This window comes from Diabrotica undecimpunctata, chromosome 9 (genome assembly GCF_040954645.1).
Source record: "Diabrotica undecimpunctata isolate CICGRU chromosome 9, icDiaUnde3, whole genome shotgun sequence".
Classification (NCBI taxonomy): Eukaryota; Metazoa; Arthropoda; class Insecta; order Coleoptera; family Chrysomelidae; genus Diabrotica; species Diabrotica undecimpunctata.
In genome coordinates, this window is record NC_092811.1 from 38,809,356 (window position 1) to 38,823,955 (window position 14,600).

Below are 14,600 nucleotides of genomic sequence, written 5' to 3' on the forward strand. Positions count from 1 at the left end.
GCCGTATTTCTTTTGAAGTTTACCGCTAAAACTGGAAACCACCAACAATCGCAAACATGCAACATTTGTTGTCGAAACAAGAAGAAACACTTAGGAACTTTGAGGAACTTTGCGAAACATTTTTAAGCAACAAGCAACAGAAACACAAAAGTTCCTTCATGTTCCTCTGGTGGAAACTATACTTTACTCGCTCTTGTTCCCGTAAATTTTAAAAAGTCATACGCGTGATATCGTAAGTTATAGTTCAATATTCTGTCCTTTTGAGTTTTTCAACGAAGCGTATCAGTAGTGGAGAATTTATTTTTTATTTGGCGTATAGCATATTAAAAACACATAATTAAAAGCAATATTTTTATAAAAAAAAATGTTAAATGGAGTATTACAAACGAACATCTAATATATCAATATAACATTTTCGGTCTTATTCAGGAATTCCATCTTCTTAGTTTTCCTTGCTGTTCAGTCAATATATTACCCTCCTTACCTCTTTTGTTTGAATCCCTTTTAGCTTTTGTTCAGTTCCTGGTAAAATGTTCTCATCTCTATTGGCTTACTTAGATCATGTAGTTCTTGAAATTCTTTGTTCATAGTTTGTCTCTGCTTTCTGCAGTAGATTTTCTTTTCTTCCTCGCGTAGTTATTTATATTCCTCCTCTGCTTGTCAGGTTCTGTTCCTCTGTTGCATCATTAAATATGTTGTTTTTCTTTCTCTATTATAATGTGATATTCTTCGTCAACACAGTCATTCGTTCTTGTTCTTCTTTGTTTACCTTTCATGCCTAGTCATTCTTCAGCTGCTTCTTTCATGATATATCTGTACCCTTCCCACTCTTCATTTATATATTCATGTTTTAGTCTGTTTTCTTTAACATCTGTTTGATGTTAATATTTTGTTTATATTCTCCATTTTTGTTTAAATTCTTAAGTCCTACAAAACCTATTTCCTTTTTTAAACATTTAAAATTTGGTCCTTACCCTACCTTCGATTCAGTAGTGATCAGAACCCGCATTTGCTTCTCTTCTGATGCAAACGTTTATTATATTGGATTATTGTCTTGAATCTACAATTTAATGATCTATGATATTTACTGTAAGTCTGTCTGGTAATTTCCAGGTGCCTTTGTGTATATCTTTTCTAGAGCAGGCATCGATTCCAAAAAACCTACTATGAAAAAGAAGTCACTTTTAAAATCAGACCATCAAAAATATTTAAAATTCGTTATTTCTCAAGCACCAAATTTTTTTTTATTTTGTTGGGCTGTGTTATCATTCCTGTTCCGTACCATGCAAGTTAAACGTTTACTTTGTATTCTAGTTCTTCCTTTGAAGGAATTTTTAGTTTTTTATTGACGCTTATAAAGTGAAAGTATTTGCTTTGTTGTGTACTTGCGGCAATCTGCTGATTCAGCTATTGATTCATCTGTTGTGTCTTTATTTTGTTGTGTAAACAAATTTCGACATAATGTCAGGGCATTGATTAATTCCGTTATTAAATAGATTTCTCGGTTATTTGACAATCAAGAGAATTACATTTTTTTTCAGAGATAAACTTCGAATCTCGATAATTGCCTTTCGTTCTGTTTACTGCCATAAACGCAATACGTAGAATTAATTGCGGGGAGAATTGTATTTGTAACAATATGATTCATGTCATGCATGACTCGACGTATAACTTCTTCCAAATAAACACGTTTTGGCATGTTTTTAAAATACGTTATATATATATATATATATATATATATATATATATATATATATATATATATATATATATATATATATATATATATATATATGTGTACCCCGGAGGTAAAGGACACTATGTCCATTTTTATCAAAATTTAGATTATTGCAGTTTTGAATATACCTTTTCTGGCTCTACACATAGGTAAACCATACTATGTCCAGAGACAATTTTACGGCAAGTTACCGACTTTTTAATAAACACCAAGTCCACTTCCAGTCAGAGGTAAACAACACCATGTGGACTTGGTGTTGTTTACCTCTACTATATATGTGCACCGTCATTTACCATCCGGACATAGTGTTATGTACCCTTGTACACTTCCCGTCATATAAAAATGGTTTTTACTCTGGTACTTTTTTTTCCAATGTAAACCAGTGTTCAGATCAGAGATATATAAGAGAGCCTCTCTTACATATCTCTGGTTCAGACTGGAGACAATGGTTCGTGAAACAATTCATTGTTGCCATCACAGATAAGGAAATTGCACTAAATCTAAATAAAAAAAATAACGTTCAAAAATGTGTTTAGACAAATATTTTTATTATTAACAACAAAAAACGGTATCTAATAAATTTAATAACCAGAGAGACGGTTAAGTTAATGTCCAAAATGTTTGAAGAATTTTTTAATAATGGAGATATGACAAAATACTATTATTTCAGCAGTTTCGAATTATAATACATATATTTAAATTCCACACTTGTTCACTGTAAAAGTTATTCGTTTTGTATTAATTTCAAATTAAATTTTTAATTCTTCCAGTGTGTTTTATTTATTCTAGTATGCCACAACTCAATACAGTTTTGTGCTACACTTTACGAGAAACGAATGACAGCTCTCGATTTGAAATTAAACATAATAATTTAAAGTCATGTCTAAGTTTTTTATTTTTTAACATTATTTTTGAATTAAAATATTTTCATAAATTATAATAAAACACGATTCAAGTCCTTCTTTTAGCTGGTTTGATATAATATATTCGTTTTAAGAAAGAAGTGGACGAAAATGATAATTTGTTTGGAGATGAAAATTCGGATATTGATAAAATCTATGCGCCTCTAAGTGGTGAAAGCTTAGAATCGGACGACAATGATATGAGACGTATAAATAAACCAGCGAAAATAAAGGTAAAAGAGAAAGCTATTATTAGTGGGGCAATAAAAAAATCTTCTTCAGGACGATTTATCCCTAAGCAGTGATGCAGGCAATTTGGATGAACATAATGAAGTTATTTTAGACGAAGAAAATAGTGTTAAAAGAAAGGTACAAAATATAGCTAAGTACAAACAAAAAGGTAAAAAACGTGTAGTAAATGAACAAAATTGGGCTTGTAATGTTCGCAAACGAAAAATAGCTGGTGGGAAAGAGTATCTCAGTAAAAGAGGCAAAGACATGCCTGCAAAAATGTTAAAGCCTCCTCGCATGTGTCGCATGAAATGCTCTAAAAGATTGCCAGAATCCGAAAGACCAAAAATTTTCAACTCATACTGGACTGAGACAAACGTTTCAGATCTTAAACAGCAATTTATCTTCTCATGTATCGACATCCAACCTACTCTTAGACCAAGAAAAAAAGATATAAATTCTACCAAATCTAAAAATAATACACTGCACTACCATTTTACAGCGAACCATCAGCTATTGAAGGTGTGCAAGGTTATGTTTTTAAACACACTTTGTATATCTAATTTAGTAGTAGTAAATACGTTGAAAAAAATTGAGCAAGGAGGTTTAATAAAAGCTCATCAAAGAGGTAGACACACGCCAACCAATAAAACTCCTACCCAAACCATAAATAGTATACATCAACATATTAAATCATTCCCAAAATACGAGTCATTATTCCAGAGAAAGGAGTAAGAGGGATTATCCTGGCACAGAACTTACAATAGAAAAGATGTATCAACTGTACATTGATTAATGCAATGAAAGACATGTAGATCCAAAGCTCAGAGCAAAAAAGTGGTTGTACGCAGATATTTTTAATAAAGACTTCAAGTTGTCGTTTAAACCGCCCGAAAGAGACATTTGCGATACATGCAGTACATTCACCGCTCAATTAAAAAATAATCTTACTGCAGATGAACTAACCAGTGTACAGGCTGATCATGATGCTCACCTAATTGAATCTAAAACTCGGTATAACTTAAAACAATTGGACTTTATAATAGCTAAAGATTCACCAAAATACAAAGTACTATCTGGTGATTTGCAAAAATGGTTGCCTTCACCACTAACAAACAATTGTATTAGTTTCTACAAAAGGAAGCTTTGGACATTAAATTTTACATTACATGATGCCAGTGATTCTTCTGTACAATGTATAATGTGGGACGAATCGAAAGGGGCTCGAGGTGCAAATGAAATTGCCTCGTCAATTTTGAAATGGGCTGACAATACAATTCCAGGTAGTCAAGTAGAGGACATCACTCTTTTAACCGATAACTGCTATGGACAAAATAAAAATATAAGTATTATATTGTGCTATTTTTGGATACTGCAAATAAAGACGATCACTCAAAAGTTTTGTAACGATGAGTCAAAGCCATCACCGTTAAACCAGCGTGCGCGCGAACCAACCCATGAAGTAGGAGTGTATCGGTCCCTGCTCGGGCGCCATTTGTGATGTCCTCTCGTGGGAGTCACTATCCGGGTAGCTTTTAGACAGTCAGAGACAGAGTTCAAAATAAAAATAAAACTTTATTGTCTTCCTTAAATTAAATTGACAAAAATCTTATGTACATATTTACAATTTGGTTTAGTCTTCTCAGTACCTGGCCTATTTATTCAAATTAAGCTTGATCTTGTCATATGGAACTAGTCTTATCGGCAAGCGAGTGTGTATCTGAAATTTTACGGTAACGTTGTATCGATTTAATAACAGCGGACGATAGGTACAAAGGAAGGAAAGGAACTCAACACGTCCCTTAAGTGATTCGGGTTAATAGGACACTCCTCGACAGTCTCAACACGACTGCTTCAGAGTACGGGTAGTGAAGAGCTCAACACGCTCTTCGGATAGCGGCGGTATGGGAGACGGAACAACTTGTGAACTCAACACGTCCACAAGCCGGGGTAGGGAAGAAGAGAACCTTCAGTCAACACCTGTCGGTTCTGTCTCTATGAGGAAATGTTGCGGTTTATATAGCGGAGCTGTGTAATTAGTTTTGCCCTTTCTACTGTCGATACACTCCTACTTCATGGGTTGGTTCGCGCGCACGCTGGTTTAACGGTGATGGCTTTGACTCATCGTTACAGTTTTTACTGAAAGGGCACACACATATGGAAGTAGACACTGTTCATGCTTTAATCGAAAGAAAAAGAAAGAAAGTCTCCAATTTGGCCATTTTAACACCATGGGACTGGCAACAACTAGTTAGGCAAGCATCAGGTAAATACACAATGCACAATATGGAACTTGCAGATTTCAAAAACTTCAAAACGCTGTTCGATAAGAAATTGTCATCTAATCGCCCTTTTTGTAAGTAGAAAAAAAATGTTAATAAAGACACTGTTCTACTGTCAACATGTGTTTTCCTACAAGTCCAACAAGAACACATTGGAAAGTTCTTTTATAAGACCGATTTCAATAATCAAAATATGTATGAAGGATATCATGGACTTCATGAGATATCGAAGACGGCAAGTAACGTTTACGGCCCCATTAAATCAAGTCTCAGTAATCCCATTACCAATTACAAAACAAAAATACAATGACTTAATTGCACTACTGCCTTTTGTTCCGTCAGTTTGTCATGCGTTTTATCAAAATTTAACACATAGCGATGTAGCCACAAACGATTACCCACAAGAAGATGAAGATGATATGGAGCATCTTTAACAATTTTGAAACTTGTCGTCTATAATTTTACTTAATTATTATAACATTATAATATTTACCTCTAATAAAATAATAGTATAGGCTGTTTAATGTGTTTGTATTGTTTATTTCGTAAAGACCTTAACATGCAATGCAACATTATTTAAAAAAGTTGTTAGAGGTAAACAACACTATGTCCAACTACACATTTAAAAAAAAAATTTTAATAATGAACGGTAAACCTCAGGTATATAACACTTCATGGAATGAAAAAGGATTATACACACCACAATAATAATATATTAATCTTGGTTAAATATAAGAAACATTTGAGTATTTACTGATTACAAATTTAAAAAATTTTAAAACTGCTCTCCTGAAAAAGTAAGAAAATGGACATAGTGCCCTTTACCTCCGAGGTACCGATATATATATATATATATATATATATATATATATATATATATATATATATATATATATATATATAAACCAAACAAGCATCTGTGGTTGCCAGCTCTCTTTCTATTGACATACTAAATAATTAAATATCGTTCTGAAATAATAGTCCAGAAAATGAAGCATTTCACCTCGCAATTTTTTCGTCCTGCGTGGATTGACTTGAAATTTTAACAGAAGGTAGGTAATAGCCTAAGGATCAAAATCTATATCGAACCAAAGTGCGCCAAAGATTAAGGGGTGGTTGCCACCCCATCTCGGGGGTGAAAAATTTTTTTTACGTTTTAACCACAGGTTTCGATTAAAAAAGTGATTCTAAACAAAAAATGTTCTATACATTTTTTTTGTAAAACTGATATTTTTCAAGTTATTCGCGATTGAAAGTAACAACGTTTAGACGAAAAAATCGACGTTTTTAATCGATTTTTCGCGAATAACTCGAAAATGGTGCATTTTATCAAAAAAATTGTAGAGAACAAATTTGTAGCTTTTAAAAAGACAAATACAATTTATTTTTTTAAATATTTTTGCGATATAATAGGAACCGAAATACGGCTGTTCAGCGGTTTTCTTCAAATGCCAAATTTGAAAGATTCAAAGTCAAATATCGGGAAAATGATGCATTTTTGGAAGAAAACTCATAGAACCTTTTTTAAAGAGCATAAATAGACCTATCATAAAAAAAAGACTCTAGCTCAAAAATTGAGTGAGATGATGAAAATAAGGTCAATACCTCATTTTTTTACGAAAAAATCGATGAAAACAACCCCCTAACAACCACCATAATTAAAATCGATCTTCACCCTTCTGCAATTCTTTTTGTACATGTATTGTTAATACGTCCAAGAAGTTTGACCCATTTAAAATGCTTAGTTTTAGAAAAAGTACAGCTTACTTCTTTTTTTAAATATCCCCGAAAATACTGAATATATGAAAAAAAAATAAAAATGTACTAAATTGTAGCTTTTTAATTACTAAATTTTTCCTTTATTTAGATTTGTTGTACCATGAATATTTGGCGAGATATAGCCGTTTAAAGCATCGATTTACGATCAAGCACCATCTTTTTCGAGCCCTTTAAACTCACCCCATTTAAAAACCAATGGTTCCAAAAAGATTTAATTCACAGATCCTTGTAGCTCTTAAAAACCTCTACAAAATCGTTTTTGAAGAAACACTCTATCGTTAAAAATGAAGAAATACGTTAAAAAAACCAATTAATTTTTTTAATATCAGAGCAACAGATTGGGGATGGTATTCCAAAGATGGTTTGTTATTACCCGTACGCATGAACAAACAACCTGCACCCGATGAACTTTTGAAAATTATTTTTTGCCAATGCAAAAAGGATGCGGCGTTTCATGTGGGTGCAGAAAAGCTGGTTTATACTGTAACTCTACTTGTTCTGGGTGCTCAGGTGAAGGGTGCAATAATAGTCCACCAATAATTGAAGAAGATGAGGATGACATAGATCACGATGAAGATGTAATTGATGACAAATAAAATTAATATTATAATTGTTTTACCTATAAATGTAAATATTTTCAACTATTTATGTAAATGTATAAGAATATATGGTGCCTTTTTATGTTGATAAATTTTTTTGTATTTAATTCTACTTTTTTCAATGTATATCTATTAAATTAGTTTATAAAAACTGCAATGTTGTAAAGGGTGATTTTCAAAAGTTGAAAAGTATCAAAATTTTGGCAAAAAATTGTTTTCACCTATAGCACTCATAACAATTGATATTTAAGGGTTGAAAATTTATGAAATTGTATTTTAAAGTATAAAAAAATCACTATTTAACTAATCCAAACCAAATTTCACTCATCTTAAGATTTGTAATGTTATTTTACAATTTTTGAAAATTAGGGGTAGTTTTCACTCCTAAGAACAATCTGGGTTCATCGGCATGACATAAACTATAAAGCAGAGGGTGAGTTGAGCTTAATTCCAAATTTTTATGCAAATCGTTCCAAGGCGAAATCATTTTCTTAGCATTACTAATTTTTTTTACATTAATCTCTAACAAGGGTCGCTTTTTAAGGGTTGAAATATGATGGAACTTTATTCAAAAGCACGAAACTATCATTATTTAATTAATTCAAACCAAATCTTACCCATATTCAGATTTAATATGTTATTTTATAATTTTTGACAATTAGGGGTAGTTTTCAGCCCTAAAACCCTTCAGCGCACTTCGGTTCGATATAGATTTTGATCCTTGGGCTATCACCTACCTTCTGTTAAAATTTCAACTCAATCCATGCAGGACGAAAAAAATGCGAGGTTTTAACTTTTTTCGAGCTTCATTTCCTGAACTATAAAAAGAATATACTAATTTGAGTATTTTACATCTTACAGGCTGACTATACAGGTGTATAGTCGACTTTCGCACATCCGCTCAATCTACACATTATTAATGTGAATGAAAACTTATTTTATAAAATAGGTCTAATGTATTATTTTTAATATTATAAGCAGAAATACAATATTCTATTGTTACAATGGAAAGTGACCAGCAAGGAAACATTTTCTAACGCGCCGCCAATGATCGAATTTAAAATTTCCTAGAAGTCTTAAAGAGCACGTGATTTCGGCTACTTTTGACCACTTACGATGCGTGATTTGTGATTTATAGTTTCATTTAATATTTGCTAGGCTATATACACGTATTAGAAAGAAATGGGACACTGAAAGAATGGTCTAAGAAGAACCATATATGAATTCTTGTTACACACTTACCTTTTTCGTTTGTTTGTTTTTCTTCATATGGCATAAGTTTAACTTCATCTTCTTCTATTTCAATTTTTAACGAGTATTCATTTAATTCTGAATCATCAAGTGCATCATGTGTACATTCTCTATTAGGCTCCTCTTTAATTTCATTTTTGAAGCTATCTAAAAGAGCATCATTCACCTTATTACAATATATTTCTACTCTACAGTAGTCTTGACTAAATTCTTGTTTTACTTCAATTTAATTAAAATTATTATTAGTATTAAACTACAATGTTTTTTTATAATAATTTTATGTGTACTCAAATAGCTAAATGACTAATATTTTTTATGTATAAACCCAACTGAACTCAATTACCTGAGTTTGTAGCAAAAAAAACAGAAAAAGAATTAAAAATGTACATTAAATAACCTATTACTCTATTTTTATTGATAAAATTTATACACCACGGGAACAGATAACCGCCATTTGCGAAATTTATCGATAAGCATTGAAATTGGTAGAAGACAATGATAATCGTAACAATACCAAGTGATTATTATAAAGTGAAAAGCAATAAAACAAGTTAAAATTCACTGCGATAAAAGTTATATTCAGTGTAGTAAAGCAACACTGATAATAATAGAGAGAAGTAAGGATATATTGATAAAATAAACAAAACAGCTAGTAGATTTAAACCGAAGCCGGCACAAATACAAAGCGATGTTGTCAGAGCTGAGTGAACAGAGTTACAAACACGTAGTATAGAAACGAATGAGAAAACAAAAATAAGTCTTAAACACTATCAAAATAAGAAAGTTGCAATATTTGCGCCATGTTATGAGAGGTAAGCGCTACGAACTACTGCACGTGATCATGTAGAAAATGTATTTCCTGGCTAAACAATCTAATGGCGGCTTTCCACCAAACGGACAAAACAAAATACAAACTCGTATCGAATAAAACAAAACAGCAACTTTTCGCAAATGTTTTGAAGACTTTCGTGTTTTGAATCAGTTCCAAGAAAGCGGTAACATCAAAAGGTTTCAGCGTGTTTTGAAACTCGAGTCTGTTTAGTAGATGGTCAGTTGTATTTATTATTGTCGCCTTATTAATCTGATTACGAATTTTGTAGTAAATTAGTTGTTGTCAATTAAACAGAATTAAGTGAAATTTAATAGATAATTTCTAAAGGTGGCAAAGTTTCCAAAAAGCAGTGGACTACTGAAGAAATATGTACCTTAATAGATGCCTCCCGGGAACATAGAAATTTGTGGTACCCAAAGGATGGCATCTATAAAAATAGAATTAAAAAATGAATTCCTACAAAGAAATTGTCTAATTGTTTAATAAAAACTGGATAGAAACTGAAAGAAAATTTAAAAAACTAATTTCACAATATCAACGTGGATCTAAACATGTTGGTTGGTTATTGAAGAAAAAACTGTACTTTGACTTCCTCGTGACAACTAGTGGAAAAAGACCGAAAACAAAAACAAAACTCGACAAACGTGGTCAGTTTAATGGAAACAAGAGTTTTGGTTTTGTTTCAGTTTTGTTTTTGTTTTACAAACATTTGTTTATTGTTAGCTACCAGAATCATGCCTTACTTGTGTAAGGATTGTGTACCTGGGATTATGAACGCCCTAAATCTAAACAATCGTGTCAGTGCGCTTGAAAACGGTTTAAGTGAAGTGAAAATTGCCAGCACCCAGAATATTAAAGAATTAGAGGAGGAAATTAGTAAGATAAGTGTGGAGATGAAAAGTTTAAAAACAAGTTTTGAAATAATCGATGATGATCTAAAAAAAGATCTTAGGATTATTAAAGAATCTAACACTGGCAACAAATCAGTAAGTAGTGCTGGAAATGATAACATTCAAAATTGTGTAGATGTCAAAGGAACCGATGCAGTTTTTGTGGAGATACAGTCTAGAATCTTAGATGCTGAATTGGGATTGAGTGAATTTAATGAGTATAGACATGACAGGGACACTCAAACTAGTTCAAAGACTCATGGTGGTGGTGTTCTTATTGCTGTTCATAAGCACCTTTTTTCAATGATGGTTAGGCCTATCGATTCCTCTGTGGAATTTACACAGGTAATGTGTGGCACAAAAAAGTTAGTCATTGGTGCTGTGTACTTTCCTACAGTCATCTGGGACACTATATGAGGAGTATTCCACCTGTACGTTGAACTTAGCGGATAGATTCAGTGACTACAACCTATCTGAGGCATCCTGGGAGAATCTTAATAATGTTGTTACAGTTGAGTGTCCGCATCACTCTCCAGCAAATATTATTTGTACTTGCTACAATTTTCAAAATATGTCAAAAGTAAATACTTGGCCTAACCTTAATAATAAATTTTTAGATCTAGTTTTCTGTACTCAGAGGGATGCAGTTGTGTCGATTTCAACTGATATTCTATTGAATACTTTGCAACATCATTCAGCTTATACTATATTGTTACATGCAGTCAATTTAAATTTGTTTCTTAAATATGTCTTCTATCATGATTTTAAAAAATGTAATTATCAAGTTTTAAATGAATATTTAGCCTCAACTCCTTGGAACAAGATACTATATGAATGAGATATGAATTGCTGCAGAGAAAATTTTTACCATATTTTATATGATGCCATCAATATGTTTGTTCCTATCAAATTATTTAAATCACTAAACTTTCCAGTTTGGTTTTTGCGAGAATTTATTGAGCCTGTCATACAGAAAAAAAATAGCTCACAGGAATATTAAAGCATCAGGCAATTCATATGAGGAATTTTCGGTGTTAAAGGAAGGATGTAAATCATTACAAGCAGTATGTTATAAGAACTATTTAGAGAATATTCAAGCAAATATTTCAAGTAATCCCCACTCTTTTTGGAGCCACGTTAGAGCTAAATGTGGGTCTAGTGCTTATCCTAATCTAATGCCTAATGAAGGTGGGAATGTAATAGATCAGAATGGTGATGAAATAGTCAATCTATATCTATAATCTATAAATAGTCTGACTGATGATTTCGAGGGGATTATGAGTTTAAAAACTACATATTCTTCAAGGCCTGATGGTATACCTGCAGCACTTATTAAGAACTGTATTTTTTCCCTTTGTAAACCTTTACAACAAATGTTCAATTTATCATTGGCATCATCTGTATTTCTACAATATTGGAAAAATAGTTTTCTTACACCTATCTATAAATCTGACAATGGTGAGTGTGTTAACAATTATAGAGGTATAACTATTTAATCAGCAATCCCGAAACTTCTTGATAAATTGGTATTGATAAATCTCACCTAGGCTCCCAGAAACATAATTATTGATGAACAACATGGATTTTCTAATGGGAAGTCAACAGTAACAAACCTTCTGAATTACCAACAATACTTGTTGAGTGCATTTGAAAATAAAATTCACTGCTTTCTTAAAAGCCTTTGACCAGGTTAATCATAACCTTTTGGTCCATAAACTTCATGCATCTGGCTTTGGTGACCCAATTGTTAATTGGATTAAAAATTTTCTGATGGGACATACACAGCAAGTTCATATTAACAATTATATTTCTAAAGAATTCCATTGTTGTTCTGGTGTCCCACAAAGGTCTCATTGTGGTCCCTTGTTTTTAACTTGTTCATTAATGATATTAGTAAGGCTATCAAAACTCACACTTTCTGCTATTTTCTGATGATCTTATGTTATTTCGTTGTATACGTGATAAATCCAATAGAGCTATCTTACAAGATGATGTAAATAATATATATGTTTATGGTCAAAACAAAATGGTTTAAGCTTAAATCAAACTAAATGTTCTTGTATTTCATTTGGTTGTAGAAATATCTAATAGCTAATAGATATGTTCTTAATGATGTACTATTGGATTCAGTATTATTGGATTTTGCATTGACATTTAGAAGCTATTTTCTTAAAATTAAGGAAACAGTATTTCATAGTCTTGGTTTTATTTATCATAACAGTCATGATCTCTCACCTATTGTATTAAAATTATTGTATTGCTCTCTGGTACACTCAGGTTTTGAATACTGCTCTGTTGTTTGGTCCCCATTTCATCAAGTCTACATTGATGGATTGAAGAGCATTCAGCGGAAGTTTCTAAGATTAGCTTTTAAAGCACATATAAATTTAAGAAATACTAAAAATTATTTCATAGATTATTCTGTAATAATGTCTCAGTCTAACATTGCTACACTGAAGAACCGCAGGTTGAGAGCTGATATGTTATTTTTGTTTAAAATTCTAAACAATGTTATTAATTGCCCCCCATTATTAGCTAATGTGTACTTAAATACAATACATAGAACTCGACACACTGCACTCTTATATATATATTCCTTTTCATAGGACTGATTATGCTCATCATTTTCCCTTGTCCAGAATTCTTAGCTCTTGCAATGACCTCCTATTGGATCCATTCTGTCCAAACATTAATGTTTTCAAAAGGCAACTTAAGAATCTAATTTGATATTTGTTTGATTTGATATACTGTTTTAATGTACAAATGTTTAGTGTTTAATTGTTTCTTTGTTATTGTTTTTATGTTTATTGTACATAATCTTTACTTTTTACTATTTGTTGTATTTTATTGTAAATGGTTCTACCGTTGAAATAAATTAATAAAATAAATAAATAAATAAATGAAACATAAACTCAAATGTCCATTTGGTGGAAACCCTCCATCACAAGGTAGTTAAACTGCAATTCTACAGAACTGTTGACAACAGCAACATCAAAGATCCTAATGGCTATTATGGGTGCCAACCTTCTAAGAAGAAAAGGCACATAAAGAAGAAAGAAATTCCTGCATTGTTGCATATATCTTTTGTTTTTGTAAACAGGTACTAATATACTGCTTTCCATTTGTCAGGTATTTTTTGTCTCTCTGGGCCAATCTGATCAAAAAGATTTCTGTTATCACTGAAGCTAGCTTATTGTGTTTCCTACACCAAGTCTAGAATTTTTGTACCCTGTAGAAGTTTGTACAGGTCTTTGGCTTGGTGTGTCCTAAATACAACACAGTTGTCCTCTTGGTTGCCCATACAGTTTTTATCCTTTACAGTACAGTTCCTCATGGTCAATGAATAATAGATGTTTTACAGTTTCTAGTTGCTTACCACAGAGTCTGCAGTTAAATTCTCCATTGGAAATGTCTATTTTATTTAGAAATTCTCTTACTAGTGCATGCCCCGTTAACAATCCAGTTACTGTTCTCAGTTTGTACCTGTCCATATGAAGCAGTTCCTCTCTTCTTTTTCTATATGGTCTATAAATTAAGATTTTTCCATTGTTTTTTATTTTTGGGATTCTCTCCCAATATCAGTCATGGCTGTCTTTTATTAAGTCCTCTACAACCCTACGAATTGCAGCTTTTGGTATTCCCAGGATTAAAATCAGTTCACTTGATTTGTTCGATCCTCTTTTTGCAAATTATTCTCCTTTTTCGTTGCCTTCAATGCCCTGATGTACCCAGACAAGCTCAGTCTTGTTCCTGTCTCCCAGTTTATTCAGTAGAAGTCACTTCCTGATAAGCCTTTTGTATGGATCTGCTATTTTTTAAGAGCTCTTTTTGCTGTAATATACTGCAGCTCTTTTTAAGAGCTGCAGTATTACATAAATTTCCAATTGAAAAACGATGCAGTTCCTCCCCAAGGCAAAGCTTTCTCTAATTTTTGGATTTTTGGAATATATTCCTGCCCCCACACCATGTCCAGTTTTGCCCCCACACCAGAATTACTTGTCGAGTGCTGTCTCAGTTGAATTCCCTGCTATAGGCATGTTGTTCTTGATGTACTGGAGAGTGTACCAATGTTTCTACTGTGTATGTTCCAAAAAGC

General features: G+C 32.2%; 2 protein-coding genes across 10 annotated transcripts in view; one reads left to right on the forward strand and one right to left on the reverse strand.

The window, feature by feature from the left end:
* LOC140449879 (uncharacterized) overlaps positions 1-14,600 on the reverse strand; it is a 298,794-nt gene that overhangs the window by 149,878 nt on the left and 134,316 nt on the right. For all 9 annotated transcript variants that reach the window (XR_011951911.1, XM_072543285.1, XM_072543287.1 and 6 more), the window contains one exon: positions 8,774-8,929. Coding sequence is in view for 8 of the 9 variants with exons in the window: in XM_072543285.1 (XP_072399386.1) it covers positions 8,774-8,929 (156 nt within the window). In the remaining variant the exon portion in view is untranslated. The remainder of the gene's footprint in view (positions 1-8,773; positions 8,930-14,600) is intronic.
* LOC140449881 (uncharacterized) overlaps positions 1-14,600 on the forward strand; it is a 241,033-nt gene that overhangs the window by 72,666 nt on the left and 153,767 nt on the right. The window lies entirely within an intron of this gene.